The sequence below is a fragment of the Colobus angolensis genome, unplaced genomic scaffold, assembly GCF_000951035.1.
Source record: "Colobus angolensis palliatus isolate OR3802 unplaced genomic scaffold, Cang.pa_1.0 Scaffold63, whole genome shotgun sequence".
NCBI lineage: Eukaryota > Metazoa > Chordata > Mammalia > Primates > Cercopithecidae > Colobus > Colobus angolensis.
Genome location: NW_012119932.1, coordinates 7,480,036 through 7,505,149, shown reverse-complemented (window position 1 = coordinate 7,505,149; position 25,114 = coordinate 7,480,036). Strand labels below are relative to the sequence as shown.

The following is a 25,114-nucleotide window of genomic DNA, read 5'->3' as shown; positions in this document are numbered from 1 at the left end:
TGTGTTTTTATTGTTATCTCCACTAATGTCCACACCTCCCTGGCTTTCATATGTAAAAATCCATGAGTACAGTGGTTTTCTTTCTTTTGCCTGCTGTGCTCTTAGACTTTATACTTGTGCACATATAGCATATATTTGCTAAGTTTTTGTCAAATGAATGAATAATGAATGAATGAGCACATAGTGGTTTTTACTCTCTCATGATTGCCTACTTGCTTATGAATTTCCCACACTAGAGTCTAAGCTTTCCTTTTTTTCTTGTTGTGAGATAGAGTCTCACTGTCACCGAGGCTGCAGTGCAGTGGCACGATCTTGACTCACTGCAAAGTGGTAGTATACATAGATACTGAATGTAGTGTCAAGTATTGTGAAGGGTCTACAATTTTACCTGACTGATAAGGAAACAAGTTAGCCTGCCATTGTTTCATGGATGCTGACAGAAGAGGTGAGATTCCTGTGTCACAGACAGATGACTTTTTACTAATGGTATAACAAATGTTGTGAGCAACATATTTCCATTGGTTCTCCTAGCTCCCCATGTCCCCTGAGTAAGGGGCCAATAGAGAGGTGCTGAGGTAGATAGATGTACACATGAAGCAGGCTTGCATCACCACTAAAGAGGCCTAAACTTACAGAACTCAAATCTTTTATAATGGACTGCAAATAAACTTGTCTGACCTTTTCTTTAGAAAGAGACATTATCTTTATTCTACAGGATAATAACTTGCCTTCTGTTGTAGAGGGAGTCACTCTCTGACTTTCATAGCTCTGCTATTTAAATATCCTTGAAAGGATAGCCTGGAACAAAGGGGCAGTTAATGGCCCTGCTCATAACCTGTGTAGAAGCATAAGAGACCCATGAGGCATTATCTGCCATTGTCTGGATCTCAGGAGATCCTTTAAGCCATAGGTAGAGTAGTGCAATTAATTATTCTTATTTCAAATACAATAATGATTTAATTATTTATGTATTGGCATTTTTAAAAGATTTAATTATTTCTATTCATTTATATAGACATCTTTAAAATAATTTTATGGTACTTTTGCAAACATTGTCTTACTATTGTATATTTTGTTTTAAATAATTAGTAACTATTAACTATTGATGAAGTCTAGAATTTAATTGCTTCAACCTTATGATAACTTCAAACACATAACCATTAGAATGCATGGAAAAGCCTGAAACTCAAAAGAATTACAATGTTACAGAACCTGTTCTAAAATAGATAATACAGTATTCATGTATTTGGAGTTTATAGCAAATGTTTAATCAAATAAAGGACAACCTCTATGAACCTAAGCCAACATACTAGAATACTCAATTAACTTTTGTCCTCCTTCATGCAACTTTCAGCAGGGTCACAAAATCTAGAGGAAAAAAAAAAGTCTTTAAAGGAGCAAGAAGAGTCAATGTGGTGGACTTAACAGCTATTATTATTGTATGGTGTAACATGTATTTCCAGAATGTGTCCTGTGGTCATACATGTTTTGATTTTGTGTCATCATCCACTAAAAACACATAGCATAATGCTCGCTATAGAATAGCTGTTTAAAAATTGTTATCATTATTAATGATTTAACTTAATAGAAGCTGTATAATTTTTAAGAGCATAGGCTTTGCCATTAGGTTTGGGTTAGAATCCTGACAATAATAATGAGCACTGAAAAATTACATGTCACTCCTCTTTCAACCTCATATTTCTCATATCTTCTAAAATAGGGACATGGGCCAGGCGCAGTGACTCACTCCTGTAATCTCAGCACTTAGGGAGGCCCAGGCAGGTGGATCACTTGAGGTCAGGAGTTGAAGACCAGCCTGGCCAACATGGCAAAACCCCATCTCTACTAAAAATACAAACATTAACTGGGTGTGGCGGCAGGCACCTGTAATCCCAGCTACTCGGTAGGCTGAGGCATGAGAATCGCTTGAACCTGGGAGGTGGAGGTTGTAGTGAGCTGAGATCGCAGCCACTGCACTCCAGCCTGGGGTATAGAGCAATACTCTGTCTCCAAATTAAAAAAAATAATAAATAAAATAAAATAAAATAAAATAGGGACATGGCCAAGCATGGTGGCTTACCACTTATAATCCCTGCACTTTGGGAGGTCAAGGCAGGAGGACCCTTGAGCCCTCAGACCAGCGTGGGCAACATGAGGAGACCTCATCTCAACAAATTTTTTTTTTTAATTGGCCAGGCATGGTGGCATGTACCTGTGTTTTCAGCTACTCAGGAGGCTGAGGCAGGAGAACTGCCTGAGCCTGGGAGGTTGAGGCTGCCGTGATCCGAGGTCATGTCACTGCCCTCCAGCCTGGGTTACTGAATGAGACTTTGTCTCAAAAAAAAAAAAAAAAAAAGATAGGGACAATAATATTTTCTTTGATATTTCATGAGGATTAAATCAGATGACATATATATTAACAGATGTTTTTCACTCTACATTTATGTTCTTTCTGGTTCAGATCTTTCTGTAAGTCACAATGGTAGCTCTAGGTTTTAACTTTTTACAATTACTGCTCACATGTTCAGCCTTTGTTTTATTTTGTTTTTCTCACTCAACATGAGTATCTTGCCTCTGTGGCTAACACCAGGAGTTCACCTGTTCAAAGTTCAACCACATGATGAGTCAGGACATATTTCCTCCTATGAATGTTTAAATCCTTATGTGAGGCCCAAATTACCAGCTCAGACTTCAGACTTCTCTTTTGTACACTTCGTGTTTATTTTTTACCAACAAACCTCAGTAGAACCATCCTAAACCATCAGAGAAGTTCTAAGACAGTGAATCTGAAATAAGAAAGAATTTGATTCTGGACTTTTTGTTTCCCTCCCTGCTTGAGGTTTTTTTTTTTTTTTTTTTTTTGGCTTCTACATAAATTCATCTTCTTTTATCTCAATGAAGAGCTCAAAAAATGACAGGGATGGACCTGTGAGCCAGCCCAGCAAGTATCCCCTAACGCCTTTTTCCAGGGGCAACTGCTGTAGTGATATTTACATAATTAATAGAGGCCATTCAGTTAATTTTTCTCACAATAACTAAAAGCTGCTGTAGAATCATTAGCTTTTCAACCTATAGCCATAGTACAGACAGGCATAATTTTTATTAAATAGAAATTTTGTGTCAACGGGCATCCTGTTAGGCCTGTAGCAGCCCCTAGCACAAAGCTGGCTATACACTAAACCCTGAGTAAATGCTAATTGCAAGTATTATTGCAAAAATGAGGATTCTGATGATGATAACTGAGAAAGTCAATAATGCTTCAGAAACAGTGAAAAATCCTGGGATCTCAATTTTTAAACATACCCAGGCTGTTGTATTTCTCCTTTTCTAACTTAGAAATTTTATAATTGTAGACGTGTGTGCTTATATATACACATATATATTTATATATTATATACAATTTATATATAATTATATGTATAAATTATATGTATAATTTTTCAAAACTAGTGAAGCACATATTCAATTAATGGCTAACTAGGAGACTAATTTAATTGATGATTACATTTATGATCAATCAAGGGGAGTTTTTAAATCTAACTAGGAATAAAAAATACTAGAAAAGCATATTTGAATTTTAACAGCATAATTATCTGTTGAAAAATCACTATCTTTGAAGAGTCTTATCTAAGAGAACTACAAAGTCACTGCAATGATTTCTTAAATTTTACTACCATTCGAATATTCACTTATTTCTATAGCAGTATCTCCCTGGATAGCAGATAATAAGGTTCCCTTTCCAGGTAGCTATGTGAGATAGATATTATACATTAGCAATAACCTGCTTTCTCCCTATATTTACGTAATAATAACTGCTAGATCCAGTTCCCTGGATTGTCTGAAATAAGAATCGAAAGCATTTGCTTCCCAGGTATTGAAATGACATCCACACACTTTGAAAACTCTGGACTCTATGTATATTTATGTGTTGTTTGCATATTATTTACTTATAGAGATCGCTTTTAATAATATGAAGACAAATATCCTTTGCATTTTATTTCTAACTTGTGTTATTTACTATTATTATCTTTAATTTTTGAGCAGTATATAATTTTGCTTTGCCACAGATTTCTAAACTTTACTTGAGAAATCTTTTTTTTTGAGACGGAGTCTTCCTCTGTCAGATCTCAGCTCACTGCAACCTCTGCCTCCCGATTCAAACGATTCTTCTGCTTCAGCCTCCCTAGTAGCTGGGACTACAGATGTGTGCCACCATACCCAGCTAATTTTTGTATTTTTAGTAGACACGGGGTTTCACCATGTTGGCCAGGATGGTCTTGATCTCTGGACCTCGTGATCACTCCGCCTCGGCCACCCAAAGTGTTGGGATTACAGATATGAGCCACTGCGCCTGACTAATAAATCTTTACTCTAAATACAGTAAAACTTCTTTCATTTCACTTGTTTCTAATTGCCTTTATATACTGAAGTATAGCTATCTCTTGCATATTAAGGTAGATGTGACACTTTTAAAGTATTTATTGTTAGATATATAGATGTATTTATACATTCCCTGTGATTCTGATAAGATTCAGAACTACTTTGTTGGCCAAATCTGGGCCCGGAAATTTGATAGAAAGCAAATATGGTTTTGAAATTAGACATTTCATAGAAAGCGTAAAAAACTTAGACGGTGTTTGTAATATTATTCCCTCACATTCCTCTCCATGTAGAATAGGCATTTTCAGGATTCAAAATGATAATTTTATCATTAGGTTAAGGTGCTCTTACAATTAGGTTAAATTCCCTATAATTTTATTATTACATTAAAATGCCCTTATAATTTTACATTTTGTAATCTTATTTAGTGATTTAGTTTATACTTTTTCCCCTAAACTCATTGTTTACCTCCTAATTTATTTTACAAGGTTATGTCTATGCAGTTTATTAGTATATTCCTTGATAAAAATGGCCAATGGCTAAGAATTTCAGTGTAATCATCATCAATGAAAATGAAGTTCATTTTACATTGGTCTATGTAGTAATGGCTGAATGTTCATGCCAAGCAAATTCAGATTATACCTTTTTGCTTTACTTTGTTTTAAATCTAATGACAGTTAACACTTATTGTCAACAGTTGCAGAAAGAATATTAGCCTAATATTTGGATTACAGTCCCACTCTATAACTTCCTAAATATTTGACCTTGGTTACATTAATAACTTCTCTCAACCTCTCTTCTTCTGTAAAATAACAACAATAATACCTTCCTATATGGCTGTTTGTAAAACTTAGATAGATATATATTCCACATAGAGTCTATGATATAAAGTGTTCAATAACTATTAGCTGTACTATTACATTACTAACATTATAATTTCCCTTTCTTTTTCTTTCTCTTCTTCCTTTTTTCCTCTTCCTTTTCTAGAATATCTCTGTGGAATTTAACTGGTTTCTCTTCATGTTTATCTGAAAAATAGTTCAAATTATTCTTTTCTGCACCAATTAGGCAATGCATATAACACTTTGTGAAATATTAAGCTCTATAAAAATCTGGGGTGCACATTGTATTAAATATAGTGTATCTGGGATTCTTCACATATTAAATTGTTTAGAAGTAGCAGCTTGTTATGATTTAACATAAAATACCCTGCAGGAACAATGATGCCTCCCAGCTGATGTAATAGTAGCAGGGAAACTAACGTGATTATCGGAATGAATTAGGCATACCTTGACAATTCTATAAACAATCAGGCTGAATGATGCTGTTTCTCAGAACATTTGGAAAAAATTTGTATTTCTTAAATTGAGAATTCTGTCTTCTCAGTCTCCAGTATGGAAAGGGTAACTCCATTTTTGCAAATGCAAAAGTATCTTTTTGATTTTCTGAAATATGTCCCTCATTGCCCTTCATGTCGTAGAGAAGCATAATAAGGTGATTTCCATTTGAGCTCTGCCTTTTCAAGGCGTGGGAGCAGTTTGGAGAGCCAACATAAGAGCCACGTTTTTGTTCTTCAGTTTCCAAGTGTGATTTTGAAGCAAATAGCTGTGGTTGGTTTGAAGCATTTAGTGGTGACCATTTTGACTGGATGTGGAGCTCTCGGAGTGAACTTTCTGCTGATTTTGAGCACCAGGCTCCACCTCGGGATCATAGTCTCAACACATCTCAAGGTAAGAAGCAAACAGGGACTCTCTAACCACTGCTATTTACTATTTAGTTAGACCTCAGAAGAGAAAGGGAAGCTGGTACGGTTCTGTGACAACTACAGCGAACAGTTGGATAGTTGAATATTGTCAGTTACAGTTATGCTGTCTGCATGGACTGATTCCCTTATGGGTGGTACAGATGGCATATAGATATACTTTTGACTGAACTAGCTGAGATTACCAATTGTCTTTGGTTATCATTTAGCATGAGATGTAGATAGTGGTTCAACATTTATCAGAGGAAATTTGACCAAAAGTCACTGATTGGTTGTTTTATTGTATAATTTTAATTTCAGTTGGACAATGATCTTGCCCAGTGTAGGGTTAAGAGACAGATGTCTCATTTTAGAATCCAATAGGTTAATGAAGGCTTTGTTTTTGTATCTCAACAGGGCATTTTATGTTCATTCTGAAGAAAAGCAGTAGCTTGTGGCAAGTTGCTAAGCTTCAGAGCCCAACTTTTAGCCAGACAGGACCTGGATGCATACTTTCCTTCTGGTAAATATTAAACAAAATGGTCAGTTACCCTAGTGGTCCAGTGTTTGCAGGCATACCTCTGCACTTATTCATTTCTGTGGTTTACTGCTGGTTTTACTCTAAAAATGGCTGTTGCATTAAATTCATACGATTTTCATTTTACCTAGGAGTGTGTTCTCAGTATATGTTGTTTTCTTTCTTAAAGTGAAAGGGGCTCTTTCCCTTCAACCATGGATTATAATTTAATTAAGATTGCTTCCTCTTGTTCTGAGCTCCTTGAGACAAGTTCCCAGGGTTGTAAGAACCACGGAGTGTGTGCATCAGCAGATAAGCTCTTGCAAATGGACAGCCACAGTTATTGCATGAAAGTAAAATGTCTTAGGATAACTCATTAAAATTGACTGTTGACCAAGTGGAAAAGTCTAAAGGTTAAAATATATAGTCTATTCTATAAATCACTTCCATTTCTTACATTTACTCTTTTTTAGGTTCTATAACTATGGCCTGTCAGTGGGAGCAGCTGAGCTGCAGCTACATATGGAAGAATCTCATGACTCAACTGTGCTTTGGAGAGTATTATACAATCAGGGAGAACAGTGGTCAGAGGCAACCATTCAGCTAGGGCGCCTTTCTCAGCCCTTCCATTTGTCACTAGATAAAGTCAGTCTGGGCATTTATGATGGGGTTTCAGCTATTGATGACATCCAATTTGAAAATTGTTCTCTCCCCATTCCTGCTGAGAGCTGTGAAGGACTGGATCATTTCTGGTGTCGCCACACCAGGGCTTGCATAGAAAAGCTTCGGCTGTGTGACCTGGTGGATGACTGTGGTGATCGTACTGATGAAGTCAACTGCAGTAAGTTCCTTTTGTTGGGGGATTCTCTTTCTCATTTTGAAAATGTCGACCTTGATGAATTCACTTTTATCTTGCCAATCAAACCGATAACAGTAAGCATAGCTCCAAAACTGATGAATGGTATGTGTGGTTAGTTAGTCAAGCCATCAGTATTTATTAAGTGAATTTATTAGATCCTAGATACCAAATACTAGACATACAATGATAAACACAGCTACAGAGTCCCTGCCCTCATGGAGCTTACAATCTTATTGAAAGACAAATATCTAAATATTTAATAAACAAAAATGGTAGCTTTGATAGGAACTATGAAGAAGAGTGCTGTGACTACATAATAATGGCACTGGACATTCTAGACATTAGGACTTAGATCAGATCTAAAAAAAAACACAAGTCAAAGCATGTAACTAAAAGCCCTGAGATGTGGCTGCAAGGCAGATGGAAAATAGCCGGTGTGGCTGGAGCAAGGAGATGAAGGGGAAAGAGAGCCCAAAATATAATAAGGATGAAGGTGTGGGGAAGGCCAGATTCACAGGCCTTTGTAGTACATAGGAGTACAATTTGAACCTAGCTCCATTATTGCCCACTGCATTTAGTGGTGCAGTGCAGCAAATAAGTTTGAAGTTAATAGGATTTTTTTTTTATTACAAAACCTTGTCAAGAAAAGGAAAAGTTTGCATCTTTCCTTGGACTCAAGATTCCTCATACAGAAATAGCAATGATTTTAAAAATTGAAGATACTTGAATATTATATTTATTTTATAAATTACTTATATTTTATATATGAAAAATTTATAAATTATGCAATTTATTTTATTAAATTTATTTTATAAGTAAATTTTTTATTTTATGTATTAAATTTATGTTCATGAAATAGGGATGCTAATTGCAAACCAAAGTAGAAACATAAAATGCTTACTACATCATAGAAAACATTAAGAAATTTCCATATAAATCATCGTAGAGAGTTTTGCATATATGTAATCTTTGGTACATATATTATCAAAGGCATGTCAAAGTCAGGCCTATTAAACTCAGAATTACCATGCATCTCATGAAATTTACACACCAATATTTGAGTGGATATAATTAAAATTGGTGATTTTGACAGTGACTATCATATGAAGTGTAACTTTTCCTAAGGCCAATTTATTTTTGCAAATTTAGAAAGCCTTTTCATCTTTTCAAGCTCTCTAAATCCTCCTCATTAAAAATGTTGATGTGCTGCTAAAAATAAGCAAATTACCCCTCAAACTTCCCTATATTCACTTAGTAGGATGTGATAATGGGAATACAACTATAGTATAAAAATACTTCTTCTGATTATGGATTAGTGAAAGAATGTCAGTTTCTCACATGGCTTTCCATCAAGGCATTTTACTTCATTACACAGTGTACATTAGAGATCCACAAATCCATGTTGGATTTCCTTAATATTGAGAGATGCGGTTTTTTACGGAAAGGTGGAGCTAGGCGTATTCCCTTTGGAAATGAAGTTTGAGTGTGCAGTCATCACCAAGACAGACAACAGAAAAATGTGTTTGCTTTGGCATCAGTTTTATGTCAGAAACGCAGCAACTTGCCATTCACCTTCTGCCCTACAGCCGAAGACTGACATCTGGAGGGTACACTGTGTCTCCCTAGTTCACATCACAGCTGGGCTTGATTAGTCACAAGTGAGGAAATATCAAAAGAAAGCTCGTCTCCCACTTGACATTTACTCACTTGGTTCCCTTCATTAGGTCTAAGCTCCTCTTCTGTGATTTTCCAAGACAGATGATTTGTTCTCGCCTGGCTGCATTTATTCGGATACCCTTTTATTTATTGTTTCAGAGTATTTGTTCAGTTTTGGCACCAAGTGCCATTACTAAGATGAATAGTTAAAGGACAGTTGACATTTATTAAAACAAAAAACTAACATGTAAATGAAGCTAAAATGTAGAACTACTTGTTAATTCTAAAACCTGTCCCCTTCTACCAAAGACTGTCAAATGCCCATTTTATACCATTTATTCAATACAGTATCATTTGAAAAATGGACACATTCCTATATTACCCTAGAAATTTAGATAGAGTTTTCAATTATTGACTACAGTAGACTTCCCCCTTACCTGTGGGCTTCCAAGATCACCAGTGGATTCCTGAAACAGAATAGTAACTAGTCCTATAGATACTATGTTTTTTTCCTATACATACATACTTATGATAAAGTTTTTGTTTGTTTTTATTTTGTTTTTTGTTTTTTGTTTTTTTTTTTTTTAGACAAAATCTCCCTCTGTGGCTTAAGCTGGAGTACAGTGGCACAATCTCTGCTCACTGCAACCTCTGCGTCCTGGGTTCAAGTGATTCTCCTGCCTCAGCCTCCTGAGTAGCTGGGATTGCAGGTGCCTGTCACCACTCCCAGCTAATTCTTTTTGTATTTTTAGTAGAGATGGGATTTCACCATGTTGGCCAGGCTGATCTTGAACTCCTGACCTCAAGTGATCCACCCACCTTGGCCTCTCAAAGTGCTAGGATTACAGAAGCAAGCCACTGCGCCCAGCCTGATAATGTTTAATTTATAAATTAGGCATTAAGAGATTAACAACAACTAGTAATAAAATAGAACAATTATAACAATATGCCTGTGCTGTAACTCTTGCACTTTGGTGCCATTATGAAGTAAAATAAGGGTGACACTTAAACACAGGCACTGTGATCCTGTTACAGTTGATCTGATAACTGAGATAACTATTGTTTGTGATGGGATGGTACGAGATTTCATCAGGCTGCTCAGAATGACCTGCAACTCAAAATGTATGAATTGCTTATTTCAGGAATTCTTCATTCACATTTTTTGACCACAGTTGGTTATGGGTTACTGTAACTGCTAACAGCAAAACATCAGATAAGACAGGACTCCTGTAAGATTCTTCCTAAGTCTGAATTGGTCTAGGGACTGAAGGAAGCTGAAGTTTAAAAGCTGTAACTCAAAGGAGCTACAATCCAGTGAGAAGAAAAGACCCAAACTGATGAATCACAGCAAAAAAATGGCAAGGCACATACCTAACTTTAGGGCAAACAGAGGTGGAGGAAGAGGTGGGGTGTTTAGAATACATGGGGAAGATGGTGCAGGGTATGGGGAAGAGTAGTAGGACCAGGCAGTCATTTTAATTTGGAGAAAGTGGAATTTGAAAGACAGAGGAGTTTTTATTTAAAGTTTGGATTCTATGAGCATGGATGAAAGAATATGGATTCGAGAAGGAAGTGGTAATACTGTCATTGAAGTTTGTTACCTTGGTACTAATGCGTAGGGACACCAGGATCTGGGATGAGATGGAACCAAAGATGAGAGATTTGGGAATGAGGTCAGGAAAACATCTACATCAGGGTGCTTGTTAAAAATGTGGATTTCTGGGCTTCACCCTATATCTAACAAGCTAGTATCTGTTTCAGTGTTTTACTATGAAGTAAGCAATTTTACCATGAGCCCCAGGTGATTCTTAACATACGATTGTTCTCAGCTCTGCCTGTTAGAATCACCAAGGGAGCTTAGAAAAAAATCCTGATGCATGGCTTTACCACTAGGAGCAATTAAATCAACACCTCTGGAGATGAATTCTGGGCTTTAGTGTTTGTCTGTTTTTTAATGTTCCCTGGCAATTGGAACATTCATTTGAGGTTGAAATCTACTGAGCCAGAAGTTTCTCACAGTGAGCCAGGCATGGGGTCTTGATCATTTCCCTGGAGTTATGGTCATAGAAATGGAGAAGAGATGTGCATAAAAAATATTTGGAAAAAAATGTCCAAAGCAATTCCATCTTTAGTTCATAAAATATTATTAATTGATGTATCACTTAGAAACAGAAACTCTTTTTTTAAAAAAAGCTTCGGTGTTGGATTTTTAAAAATAAAGTGGCTTACCTTGGCATGAGCAAAGTATCAACTAGCATTCTTTAAATATTAATAAATAGAATGTGGTTGCATGTATTTTTGTCCCTAATTATCTTTTGCTTTTTTTAATGTGGATTTCAGCACCTGAGCTGCAGTGTAACTTTGAAAATGGAATCTGTAACTGGGAACAAGATACAAAAGATGACTTTGATTGGACCAGGAACCAGGGTCCAACTCCAACACTTAACACGGGGCCAATGAAAGATAACACTCTGGGCACAGCTAAAGGACACTATCTCTACATAGAATCTTCAGAGCCACAGGCTTTTCAAGACAGTGCTGCCTTACTTAGCCCAATCCTTAATGCCACTGATACAAAAGGCTGCACCTTCCGCTTCTATTACCACATGTTTGGAAAGCACATTTATAGGTTGGCAGTCTACCAACGAATCTGGAGAGACTCAAGGGGACAGCTGCTGTGGCAGATATTTGGGAATCAAGGCAACAGATGGATTAGGAAACACCTCAACATTTCCAGCAGGCAGCCCTTTCAGGTATGGATAATAGGTTTTATAATGTACATTTGAAATGCATCCGAATGTCTAAGGAATATGAAAGATCACTGTATTTTTGAACTAAAAGTAAGTGGAATTTGGTCAAAATTATGTTGACACACATTTATCATTTAATTGAGGGTGTATCAGAGCTCTTTACATTGTTTCCTCCTTGACTACCTCCAACAATGTAAGATTAGAATTTCTGAAGATGAACATGTGGCCATTGGAAACAGCTGCAGGTCCTTCCAATTTCAAGTAATTGTTCTACTGAAATGAACAACCTGGAAGTGGAGGGAAGAGTTTTGCATAATCTCTGATATTTTGCAAAAAGCACAGACTCTGAAATCTGTGATTTTCCTTATTTCATTTTATTTTTATCTTTTTATAGGTAAGTAACAGAAATCCAGGCTTTATTCAACAATCAGCTTCTCTGAGGATTAACTAGAATTTGAATATCGTTCTCCTTACTCCTGGGGGAATATTCTTTACTTCAGATTTCACATGTTGTTTTCTAAAAGTCAGACTTACTATAGCAAGCTCAAATGCATATGTGACTGTTAACAGTTTTGTAAAGGAATTTTATATATTATCTATCTGATTATCTCAGCAATTTCCTGATTTTGGTAAGTCAGAAGTCCTTTCAGCCAATTGTGTAGATTCAAAGAAAAATCTTAGAGTGCTGGTTGTTTATCCTTGGCCAAATAGCTTATGGGCAGCAGAACTGGGATTTGGACCAGAACTCACAGTTTCTGATTAATGAACATTTATTTACTTTCCAGCATATCATACAGCCTATAACTTGCAGGGGGCTTGAATATTTGTTCTTTCATCCTATAGTCAAATTGATCTACACATAACATACTGGAAAAAAAGTTCTTACCTGTCCCTGGCTAAACATTTTTGTTTTTTGTTTTTTGTTTTTTGCATGTGCTAAACTTCTTTAGTTACCCAAATTTAAAGCACTATATCTATCTAAATGTCTAAATCTAGTTAACAGTTTTGTAACCAAGAACTTAGCTCCAGGTCACCTTTTGAAATCTTCTAGAAGTCATAGATGTAGATTGTACAGTGAAGAACACATTGGAATGGGAGATTTGTCCAGATTATAAACCAAAAGCTTGAGAACGAATCCCCCATCTATAGTGTGGCATTGTTCTGGTCAGCCACAGGGTAAGGTACATGTAAGCATGAGAATGAATCCCCCATCTATAGTGTGGCATCGTTCATCCTGCCACAGCGTAAGGTACATGTAATCATATGGAATGAAATGGAAAGGAGGTCCTTTGACTTTTATGTAATAATGGCTTATCCACTTCAGATTAATTCTTAAGGTTTTATTGGGTCAATTATAATTTGCGTTGAGCTAGTATGTAGTGGATAAACCCTTCTTATGATATTTACTCAAGGATTGGTTTCCAGGAGAAAATCAGCTTTGCAGGAAAGCAGCTTCATAGCCAGATGGATGTGGGACTAACCAAGGAACACTTTTGTCATGAACCTTAAACATGAAACTTGAGGTTTGAGACCCACGTTGGGTTACAAATGGAGTGTTCTGATTGATTTTATCTAAGGCTCCTTTTAGTCTTAAATAATAATAATAATAAGATTCAGGCCCAAAAAGATGAAATCAGAGATTCTCCATGCTGTGTGGATTTGTCATTCCAGTGAGTAAAAAATGGGGCCTGAATCACACCTGTAATCCCAAGACTGGAAGACCAAGGCAGGAGGATTACTTGAGGTCAGGAGATCAAGACCAGCCTGAACAACATGGCAAAACCCCATCTCTACTAAAAATACAAAACAATTAGCCAGGCATGCACCTGTAATCCCAGCTACTTGGGAGGCTGAGGCAGGAGAATTGCTTGAACCCGGGAGGCAGAAGTTGCAGTGAGCCGAGATGTGCTACTGCACTCCAGCCTGGGCAACAGAGCATGACTCCTCAAAAAAAAAAAAAAAAAAAAAAAAAAAAAAGAAGTTAGGCAGGGTGGGCCGCTGATTTAAGGAACAGGATATTTTTTATCCATTGAATAATGGATAGATATAGTTTCTGTTCTACTGAGAAACAGCATCAATAACAACCAGCATTTTAATTAACTGTGATATGGTAGATGGAATTACCTAGCATAGGGTCCAGCAGATAGGAGGTACTCATGCTGTGTTTGTGTAAAGAAAAATGCAGAGATGTTTCAAGATCACTCATGTAACATGAAAGAAATAGGATAGGAATAAATTGTACATGTAAGTGTACAGGAACCAGTTTGCTTGTTAATGTCAGTTGAAATAATCAGCCAATGCTTTCATGTGTACCATGGTCAGTAAAGGCTCAGGAAATCATTACACATGAAACTTCAGTTCAATCTTTTGATTTGTGTTAGAAATTTTATTTTGTATAACATATAATAAACTAAATATATTGAAAGTTTTGAAACTATCAGTACACAATCAAGGTAATGGAAATATGCTTCACCTCCAGTTTCCTGATGCCTCTATAATACGTTTCTCTGGCCCCTCATTCCTGGCGCTTACCAACCACCGAAGTGCTTTCTGTCACTAGACAGCAATTTATACAGTCAAAATTTTATATAAATAAAATTTTACACTATGTACTCTTTTGTCTGACATTTTGTTTTTTTCTCTGCATGTTCTGCCGCTAGAGTCTACCTTGTTTCATCTAGAACTATTATTTTGAGATTCATTCATGTCATAGCATGTATCCATAATTAATTTGGATAAAGCAAGTTGATTCATTAATGTATTGATTGATATCTAGACTGTTTCTAGTTTGAGCTATTATGAATACATGTGCTATGAACATTCGTGCTGATATCATTATATGAACACCTACTTTTATTACTCTTGGGTAAATACCCAGTAGTGCAATGGCTGAGTCTTATGGCAGAAGTTTGTTTAACTTTTCAGGGGACTCTTAAACTGTTTTTCAAAGTTTACACTTTTTTTAATTCCCATCAGCAGTGTATGAGAGTTTCAGCTTCTCCACATCCAAGCCACTGCTTAGCTGACTATTATCAGTCATGCTAATCTTAGCTATTTAAAAATAGATAGTGGCGTCTCATTGTGGTTTTAATTTGCATTGCCCTAAGCATTAATTATGTTGAGCATATGTGCTTATTTACCAAACAAATGTCTACTTTGAAATGTCTGTTCCAGTCTTTCACCCAAGTTGTAAATGGGGTTGTTTGTTTTTCATTATTAAATTTGGAGCTTTTAAAATACATTTTTGATGCAAGCCTTTTATCAGATACATGAATTGCAAATATTTTCTCCCAGCCTGCAGCTTGTCTTTTCAGTCTCTTAATGGATTCTTTTGAAGAGCAGATTTTTTTTTTTTTTAATTTGATGAGTTCTTCTTATCAATATATTATTTTGTAAATCATGCTGTGGGGTCATATCAAAGAAAGCTTTGCCTTACTCAAAGTCCCAAATGTTTTCACATCTTCCTTCTCCTCTCCTTTGGGAACTTAGATTACACATAAATTCAGTGACTTGAAATTTACTACTATTGCTCTGTTCATGGTTTTTAAAAATTTATTTTCTCTCTGTATTTTATTTTGAGAGGTGTCTATCTTTTCTTCTTTAATGACTAATATGCTATCAGCCTACTGAGTAGCTGGGACTACAGCCGCATGCCACCATGCCCAGCTAATTTTTGTATTTTTAGTGGAGATGGGCTTTCACCGTATTGGTCAGGCTGGTCTTGAACCCCTGACTTCGTGATTCACCTGCCTCGGCCTCCCAAAATGCTGAGATTACAGCGTGAGCCACTGCGCCTGGCCCCCTTTAGTGTATCTTCCGTATCTCTATTTTAGAAGTTACAGGATACTGTTTTAATAAGCATTTTAATGTCCTTAAACTGATAATTCTGGCATCTGGATTTACTGTGGATCAGTTCTGACTGAGTGATTTTTCTCCTTATTATGAGCCATATTTTTCTGTCTTTTATTGTTACTGTTGCTTCCCTGCTAATTTGTGTCTGGATGTCAGATATGGTGAATTTTATCTTATTGAGTGCTGGAAGTATATATAAATATTCTTGATCTTTGTATTGGTATGTATTTAAGTTTAGTTGGAAAGAGTTTGACTCTTTTGGGTCTTGCTTTAAAAATTCATTAGGTGGGATCAGACCAGTTCTCATTTTAGAGCTAATTACACCCAACTAGTGAGGCAAGACCCTTCTAGGTATCCCTGTGAATCTTGAAGTGTTTCTGGTCTGGCTGGTAAAATAAGCATTATTACTGGATATTGGTGAGCACGTGTACTGTTACTTTTCATCCTATCTGGGTGTTCTTTCCCCAACCTCAGGTACCTTTCTCTAGGCCTGTCCCAAGAAGTACTTAGCTATGTACTTTAGGAGGACCCTTTGCAGAGCTCCGGAGTTCTCTTTCTGTGCAGCCCCTTTTTCTCTGAAACTTTGTCCAGAGAGCTCATGTCAACATGGTTTCTGTGAACTCTCAGCTCTGTCCCCTCAGCTCAGGGAGAACAATGGGCTCCTCCTGGGCTCTTCTCCTGGAGTAGTGGGCTGGAAAACTTTTCCAGGCATAAATTAGAGCAGTTGTTGGGCTCACTTTGTTTGAGACTGACTTTACAGCGTCTTGCAAACTTTTGTGGCATATATTTTGGCCATTTTTTTGGTTGTTTCAGGAGGGAGAGAAAGTCTAGTTCTTGTTTCTCAATCATGGTCATTGCAGAAGTCAACCTAACTGGTATTTGCCAATACAGTCTGTTGCTACACATTGAACTTGCTTAAAATAATTTTTAGATGGCTCAGAACTTCCTGTTCATTGAATGAGAGTCTCTGCTTATTTTGTAAGTGCTCATTTGTATGGAGGAACTTCAAAAAGTTTGTGGAAAAATGAAGTTAAAAGATAAACATTGAAAATGTGATCTTCGTTTTTTCATCCCTAAAGAACTGATGGTCCTGGGAACTTAACAATGTCAATGCAGTCTTTTATACATTATTAGCTTAAGAAAAATGGGTGTCCTTTACACATTTGTTGAGATTGGGAAACAAAAGCAAGTCAGAAAGGGCCAAATCAGAGCTGTAAGGTGGATGCCTGACGATTTCCCATTGCGACTCTCACAAAATTGCCTTTGCTTGATGAGAGGAATAAGCAGAAACATTGTGGTGTTAGAAGGCTCTCTGCTAAAACTTCCCCAGGTATTTTCCACTAAAACTTTGGCTAACTTATTCAAAACACTCTCATGAGAAGCAGATATGATTGTTCTTTGACCTTCCACAAAATCAACAAACAAAATGCCTGAAATGTCCCCAAAAAGCTGTTGCCATGACCTTTGCTCTTGAGTGATCCCCCTTTTCTTTGACTGGATCACTTCCAACTCTTGGTAGCCATTGCTTTGATTGTGTTTAGTCCTCAGGATCATACTGGGAAAGCCAGGTTTTATCTTCTGGTACAGTTCTTCAAAGAAATGCTTCAGGATCTTGACCCTAGTTCTTTAAAATTTCCATTGAGAGCTCTGCTCTTGTCTGCAGCTGATCTGGGCACAGCACTTCTGGCACCCATGCAGTGGAAAGTGTGTTCAACTTTAATTTTTCAGTCTGAACTGTGTAAGCTGAACCAATGAAGATGTCTATGGTGTTGGCTATTGTTTGTGATCTTGATTATCAGTCCTCTTCAATTAGGGCACAAACAAGATTAATTTTTTTCCTTGCAAATTACTGTGGATGGTCTGTCACTGTGCACTTCATCTTCCACATCATCTCGTTTCTTCTTTAAAAAAGCTGTCCACTTGTGAACTACTAATTTCTTTGGTGCATTGTCCCCCCAAGCTTCTTGTAAAACATCAATGATTTCACCGTTCTTTCACCCAAGCTTTATCATAATGTAATGTTTGTTCTTGCTTCAATTTTAGCAGAATTTACATTGTTCTGATAGGGGCTCTTTTCAAACTAATGTCTACTCCTTCTTAGTGTCTCAAACTAGATCCTGTTCAGACATGCTATAATCAAGTTGTGTAAGTTTATTTTGCTGCCAAAATTGAAATCTTCACATAGTTTTTTTCATAATATACGTTTTCCATGAACTTTTTAAGGCCTCTCCTATATTCACAGGTGGAGTGCCTTACCTATTCTGACTTCAGTCAATTATTCAAGGCCTCTTTCCTTGTCAGTGATACATTAGAAAGGCAGAGTATTGAAAAATGAGAGTAGCTTCTGCTAAGTGAGAAATACTATATCTTTTTCTGCTTCTTTCTTTCTTTTTTCTTTTCTTTTTTTTTGAGACAGAGTCCTGCTTTGTCACTCAGGCTGGAGTGCAGTGGCACGATCTCGGCTCACTGCAACCTCTGCCTCCCGGGGTCAAGTGATTCTCGTGCGTCAGCCTCCTGAGTAGCTGGGACTACAGGCACATGCCACCACACCCAGCTAATTCTTGTATTTTTAGTGGAGACGAGGTTTCACCATATTGGCCAGGCTGGTCTTGAACTCCTGACCTTGTGATCTGCCTGACTCAGCCGCCCAAAGTGCTGGGATTACAGGCGTGAGCAACAGTACCTGGCTTTCTACTTCTTTCTTATTATTTTCCCCCTCTCTCCTTCCCATATTCTCTCCTTTCTCCTCCCTCCCTCCCCTTCCCTGTTTCCTTCTTTTCTTCCTTCCTTTCATCTTTCCTGTTTTCAAGACTTAATGAATATTTCTTGAATATCAGATGTTGTCATAATATGTTATTTGTTTAATCTTCACGTAACCATAATAGTTTAAATACAAATAATATTTATTTTCATCCCCATGTTATCAGTGTAACAGTAAAGATGTGCAGAGGCCAAACCAATGGCTCTTATATCCACGCTCTTTCTTCTAAATGATTTCACCTTAGTTTTAGTCTGCATCTCCAACCATAGCTAGTTGCAATAGTACCTTCTATCTGGCCTTGCTGCTCTCATTTTTGGACCTCCTTACTGAAATCAAATTGATCTTTCTAAAATGGAAACCTAGTCTTAGTATTTTATTACTTAAAACCCATTGGTGGCTTTCCATAATTTATGGAATAAAGTCAAAATTCCTGTTTTTGCCCATATTTCTGTGTGCCTCTCATCCCTACATTTACTGATTCCTGTGTGCCTTAAGTTGCCAATAGTCCAGAGTTGATTCTCTTGTTGTACTTGGGAAGACTTCTGCATCCTGCAACTTCTCCCTTGAAACATGCTTGGAAAATACTCATTTTTTTCAGATTCAGGTTAGTTTTTTACTTCAGTTTCTGTTACCTTTTCCTGAAGCTTACACCAACTGCTCCATATGTCTTCAGGGAATTAGCTACTCATTCCTTTGTGCCCTTTGTAGATACATGTTTATCATGCAGTCTTTTTTTTTTTGAGACAGAGTCTCACTCTGTCACCAGGCTGGAGTGCAGTAGCACGATCTCGGCTCACTGCAACCTTAACCTCCCAGGTTCAAGTGATTCTCTTGCCTCAGCCTCCTGAGTAACTACAGGTGCATGCCACCATGCACAGCTAATTTTTGTAGTTTTAGTAGAGACGGGGTTTCACCGTGTTGGCCAGAATGGTCTCAATCTCTTGACCTCGTGATCTGCTCACCTTGGCCTTGCAAAGTGCTGAGATTACAGGCATGAGCCACCGCTCCCGGCCAATCAATCTTTATACTTACTTGTTTACTTGCCTGTGAGCTCACTGAATGCAGGAACTATGTCCTTGTTTTCTTTAGTGCCTACCCCAGTACCTGGTATCCAGAAGCTGTATGCTAAATGTTTGTTGAATGACTATTTGACTGAATGATTGTACTCCTAATTAGTAGATAGAAAGCGAGGACTACTTTCCAGTTCATCATTCTCTGTGCTTTATTCTGGTTTCTTTATTGAGTTCATAAGAATTCCTTAGTGACTTGAAACTATGGAGCTAGTATGTCAGCTCATTTAAGCAATGATTGGTTCATGTATATAAGAGGCTTTAATAATTATATATTTTTATTTCAGTTTCAATAAATGATCAATTTACTAATTTTCTCTGTTTTGGCTTATTGTTCATATTTAATATCAAATAAAGGTGTTTTACTTAAAATTATTCATGCCAATTATGTCAGTTAGGCGAATATTACTTTGATTTACATTCAAGTAGTTTGGTTGAACCCTGAATATGCTAAGATGTCACCTTTCTTGTTTTTATGAACAGGCTACTGTGTTTATATAAATTATTAAAATCTTCTTTGAAAAATTAAGAGTGTTATATTCTTATTTTTAGTTGTCTGTGCTTCAGAATTCCTGTGACACTTGCACTTAAGTCCTTCTGAGCAGTTGATGTTAATGTGAATGTGGTTAATTCCACGAGACATGGTGATTTTCATTTCCATCATTAATTTATACAGGAGATTGTTTTCTCGGTGTATGTTCAGTCATATAATTAGAAAATTTATAAGCAGAAAGGAGTTCTTTGGTCTAATCCATTTATTCTACAGATAGAGAAATTAGAGTCCAGAAACTCTGTCTTTTTCTTTAAAGTCTAGTAGGTATTTAAGAACAAAGAATAGATTTGAGGTTTCCAGGTTCTGAACCCAGTGATCTTGACACTGTAATGATCTTCATCCATATTATTCACAGAAGTAAATATAATCCATATTAAATAAGAAACAAAAAATACTAGGGAGATATTATACTGAAAAAATGAAGTATTAATTATTTTTATCAGATTCAATATATAGCAACTTGAAGGCTAATAATTCCAATGATTTCCTGAGTAAACCATTTTTCTAATAAGATTACAAGTTTTAGTAATCTAATTATTTTGACTGATCCACATGCTACCCCACTAGTCTGAAAAATTTGTTTATTTATATAAACAAATTTTATATAGATAAACAATTGTTTATTCCAAAAAGCCTACTTTTCAAAATACTGGAATCTTCTGAAACTGTATCTATTTTTTTGTCATGTTTTCTAAATATATTTTAGAGGGCATTTGTATATTTTCATGGTGCTGAAAAATTATGGTATAATGCTCTTACGAAGGAGAATAATGGCATTTAGACATTGTAACTTTGGAGGGTCACAATACCTTTTGGAATGCGGTTGTTGCAGCACTGGTCACTTATACTAATTATATAATAACATCCTATACTAATGCAATAATATGTGATACTAAATTATTAAATGGTAAATTGGTCTTAAATTCTCTAGAATACTACAAAGAAATAGTTCATGTAAGGAAGAGTACCATAGCGTATGTCAACACAATAGTTCCAATTTTTTTCTTCTTTTTTTTATTTTTTTGAAGACAAGTTCTCACTCTGTTGCCCAAACTGCAGTTCAGTGCCATGTTCATAGTTCACTGCAGCCTCAAACCCCCAGCCTCAAGTGATCCTCTTGATTCAGCCTCCCAAGTAGCTGTGCCTATAGGCATGCACGACCACACCCGGCTAATTTTTAAAATTTTTTTTATAGATGTGAGGTGTCACTATGTTACCCAAGCTAGTCTCAAATTCTTGAGCTCAAGAGATCCTCTCACCTTGGCCTTTCAGAGTGTTGGGATTACAGGCATGAGCCACCATACCCAGCCAATATTTCTTTTCTAAAAGACATTTTCTAACATACTTCTCATTTTAACTAACATAATATTGAAAGTGTAGATCTGAGAAAGAGATAGTGTCTGCAGATCTGGGATCCTACATACTAATATTATGGGATGCATTCAGATTTGATCAGCAGATATTCCATTTATTCCAGAACACCACTAGCGGAAGAATGTAGTTACATCTATCACTAAAACTTTGTGTCAATACAGACTACTGTTCTTGTTATCATAGATGGTCCTTGGAGGGCAGCCTTAAACAATTTTTTTTTTTTTTTTGAGACGGAGTCTCGCTCTGTCGCCCAGGCTGGAGTGCAGTGGCCAGATCTCAGCTCACTGCAAGCTCCGCCTCCCGGGTTCACGCCATTCTCCTGCCTCAGCCTCCGGAGTAGCTGGGACTACAGGCGCCCGCCACCTCGCCTGGCTAGTTTTTTGTATTTTTAGTAGAGACGGGGTTTCACCGTGTTAGCCAGGATGGTCTCGATCTCCTGACCTCGTGATCCGCCCGTCTCGGCCTCCCAAAGTGCTAGGATTACAGGCTTGAGCCACCGCGCCCGGCCAAACAATTTTAAACCTAGACAGTTGATGTACTTTTTCTTTTTGGATAAGTTTCATTGTTTTATCTAATTTGGTTATAATTAATGTGTTTAGTGTGGCTTGCTTGAGTTTTTAAAAGTTGTTTAGTATCCTTAGAACTCAGTGCTGATTTCTTGTTCTAGCAGGTCTTTTATATAGGACATCTTACTTTCTCCTGGCTCTCTACTACTAGCATGTCTCTGTGAAAAATCAAGACAGCAAAATAATTTGTTATAGAACAGCCTATGTAGAGGGACATGGGAGGAGTCGTATTCCAAGAGGGAAAGACCTTTGAACCAGGCTCAATTTGTAGAGGCTGTTGAATGAAAATGAGAGAGAATGGATACTTTATCATACTATTAAAGCAAAATTCTGACAATAACTTCTAAAAACATTTTAACTCTTATACAACAAGCATATTACCGACCTTCCAAAAGTATAATTTCTTACATGAACGTCCAGGTACATAATGAAAAATAACTTTTTCATACCACTGTCTTCAGCTGCCTTTATTGCTGGTTCACCACAAATGTTTTTATCAGAATCACAGAACATTAATTTTTAAATTAGCTACCATTACAACTAACTTGAGAAGAACTTTCTTTTTAAGAATTTGACCCAGATGCATTCTAGATCTATGCTAGAATTTGCACTGTGAAGCGAGATTTAGCATGCTGTTCAGTAAGCAACAAATCTGAGTGTTGCTCACACAGGATTCATACCAACAGCCTCCTTTCAGCCTCTTTCAATGCAAATTCTAGCAAATTCACACTTGGAAGAAAAATGTTCCATGAAGCTGCATACGTAATTTATACTTTCTGCATTTCTGTATATAATTTCAGGGAAAGTGGGATCAACTTAATATTATTAAACATGGTCCTATGTTATTTGCAACATAACTTCAGAAACATTTTATTACTAGAAGTATTAAAAAATGATGTACCATTTAGGATTTAAAACACACCCTAAAATGAAAAAAACAAATTATATTATAAACAACATTTTTAAAAAATTATGCTATCTCCTTCACTACAAAATCCTCCTGGGGGAAAAATATCTTTTTCTTCTTTATTGAAGGATGCTATCAGAGCACAGTGGAATTACTCATTTCCTACAATGAGTAAGAAAAATACGAGTAAGAAAAAGTTTGAACATAAATGCTTTAAATTCAATTTGTCTCTTAACCTTTCTCAGTCCGTGGCCAGTTTTGAAACTTGGTGTAACTTCCTTCCTTTATTCCTCCCTCCCTTGCTCCCTCCATCCCTTCTTCCCAGCCTCCTTCTCTTCCTCTCTCCTTGCATTTCCTTCTTCTTTCTTTTCTCCCTCCCTCCTTCTCTTTTTCCCTTAGTTCACCAGAAGCACAGATACCAGTCATTTGAATGCTTTCTGCTCATAGATACTGCCAAGCCACCTCACCCAGACTTCTGACTGGATTTAGTAGACTGGAATGAGAAAAATAGACTTTGTGTCTGGGGCGGCCACGTCTGATTTTGCAGATTTTTGCTGTGATGATGCTATCCAGCTCAGGGCCTCTAGATAGGGTTGAAATTTCGACTGTGGGATTTATTTGCCATTTTGGAATTTGCAGAAATATACTGCATATGCTAACAGTCTCCTGGCTAGCTTCCACTTCTCAAGAAAGTATTTAAATATACATGTGTAAAGGTGTAATATGAAGAAAATTGCATTAGATCATAAGGGATTAATTATTTTGTAAATAACTATACCGTCGAATACCATACCTGGTATTAATCATCTTAATCAGATGATATCTGTGTATATAGGTAGATAAACAAAAAAGCAGGAGTTTATTTCTCTCTAATGTATCCTTGACTCTGTAGCAATGACCTCTGAAATGTCTCTGCTGATCCAGACTTGTTTGAATCACGTGCAACATTTCAGGTTTGTTTTTTCTCTGCAAGTTTTTTTTTTTTTTGTAAAGTACTATAACATTGAACCAAATAGTTTTGCTTGCTTATATTGATGACACATGATTTTGGCTTTTATTCTTCAGTGGAAAATCAATGTGTCACATGGCATTCACTAAGGAAAAGGTATGGGGCCTCTTTGTAATTCTTTGTCAGTTGATTGCTTTATCTTGATTTATGCCTTCAAACTTTTTCCCACTCAGCAGAAAATATTGTGTCGCTCTCTGTGAGAGCAAAGCGATCTATACCAATTTATGCTCAGAGTGTAGCCTCCTTCCAGAACGGCTTATGGAACATATCAACTCACTATAGATTAGGGACGTAATAGATTCTTCTTTCTTAAAAGTGGCAGATTGACAATTTTAGTTCATACACAAGCTTTTATATTAACATTAAAAAATATTTGTATGTAAAATAAAAGATTATAGTTTATTATTATTCGAGGGACTCCCAGAATTTCAAGGTCTTAAAAGAAACTCAATGTTCCTGGTGGTAACAAAATTGCCTAGACTTCCTTGTATCAGGACTGCCATTTGGAACTGCTGGGGAAGCTATTTTCAGAAATTATTTTCAAAACAGCGTTGTCGCCTCTTGCCAAACTGAAATCTGATTGTAAACTTTTGAAAACTAGTTCCTTGGAATTCAAGATGTCTCCTAAGCAACTTTTTTTAACTCAAACATACATTTTAGCTTGCTTTATTATGTCACTGTTTGTGTAGGAATCATATTTCTATTTTTACCGTTTTGAAGTTTTTAAATTAAACTTAAATATTATTAGGCCTGTTTTGTACTTGAATAGAAGAAATATGTGTGTGTGTGTATATATATATATATATATATATGTATATTAAGTTCTGGGATATATGTGCAGAACTTGCAGGTTTGTGAAATAGGTATACACGTGCTGTGGTGGTTTACTGCACCCATCATCCCATCATCTACATTAAGTATTTCTCCTAGTACTATCCTTCCCCTAGCCCCCTGACCCACTGACATACCCCGGTGTGTAATGTTACCCTCCCTGCGTCCATGTGTTCTCATTGTTCAACTCCCATTTATGAGTGAGAACATGCGGTGTTTCGTTTTCTGTTCCTGTGTGTGTTTGCCGAGAATGATGGTTTCCAGCTTCATTCATGTCTCTGCAAAGGA

The 25,114-nt window shown here is 36.7% G+C and overlaps 1 protein-coding gene across 1 annotated transcript in view; it reads left to right on the top strand.

Moving 5' to 3' along the window:
• MALRD1 (MAM and LDL receptor class A domain containing 1) overlaps window positions 1-25,114 on the top strand; it is a 725,579-nt gene that overhangs the window by 148,007 nt on the left and 552,458 nt on the right. Inside the window, exons 14-17 of the mRNA XM_011963908.1 lie at window positions 5,958-6,110; window positions 6,539-6,644; window positions 7,112-7,479; window positions 11,494-11,906. Coding sequence (XP_011819298.1) covers window positions 5,958-6,110; window positions 6,539-6,644; window positions 7,112-7,479; window positions 11,494-11,906 — 1,040 coding nt within the window. The remainder of the gene's footprint in view (window positions 1-5,957; window positions 6,111-6,538; window positions 6,645-7,111; window positions 7,480-11,493; window positions 11,907-25,114) is intronic.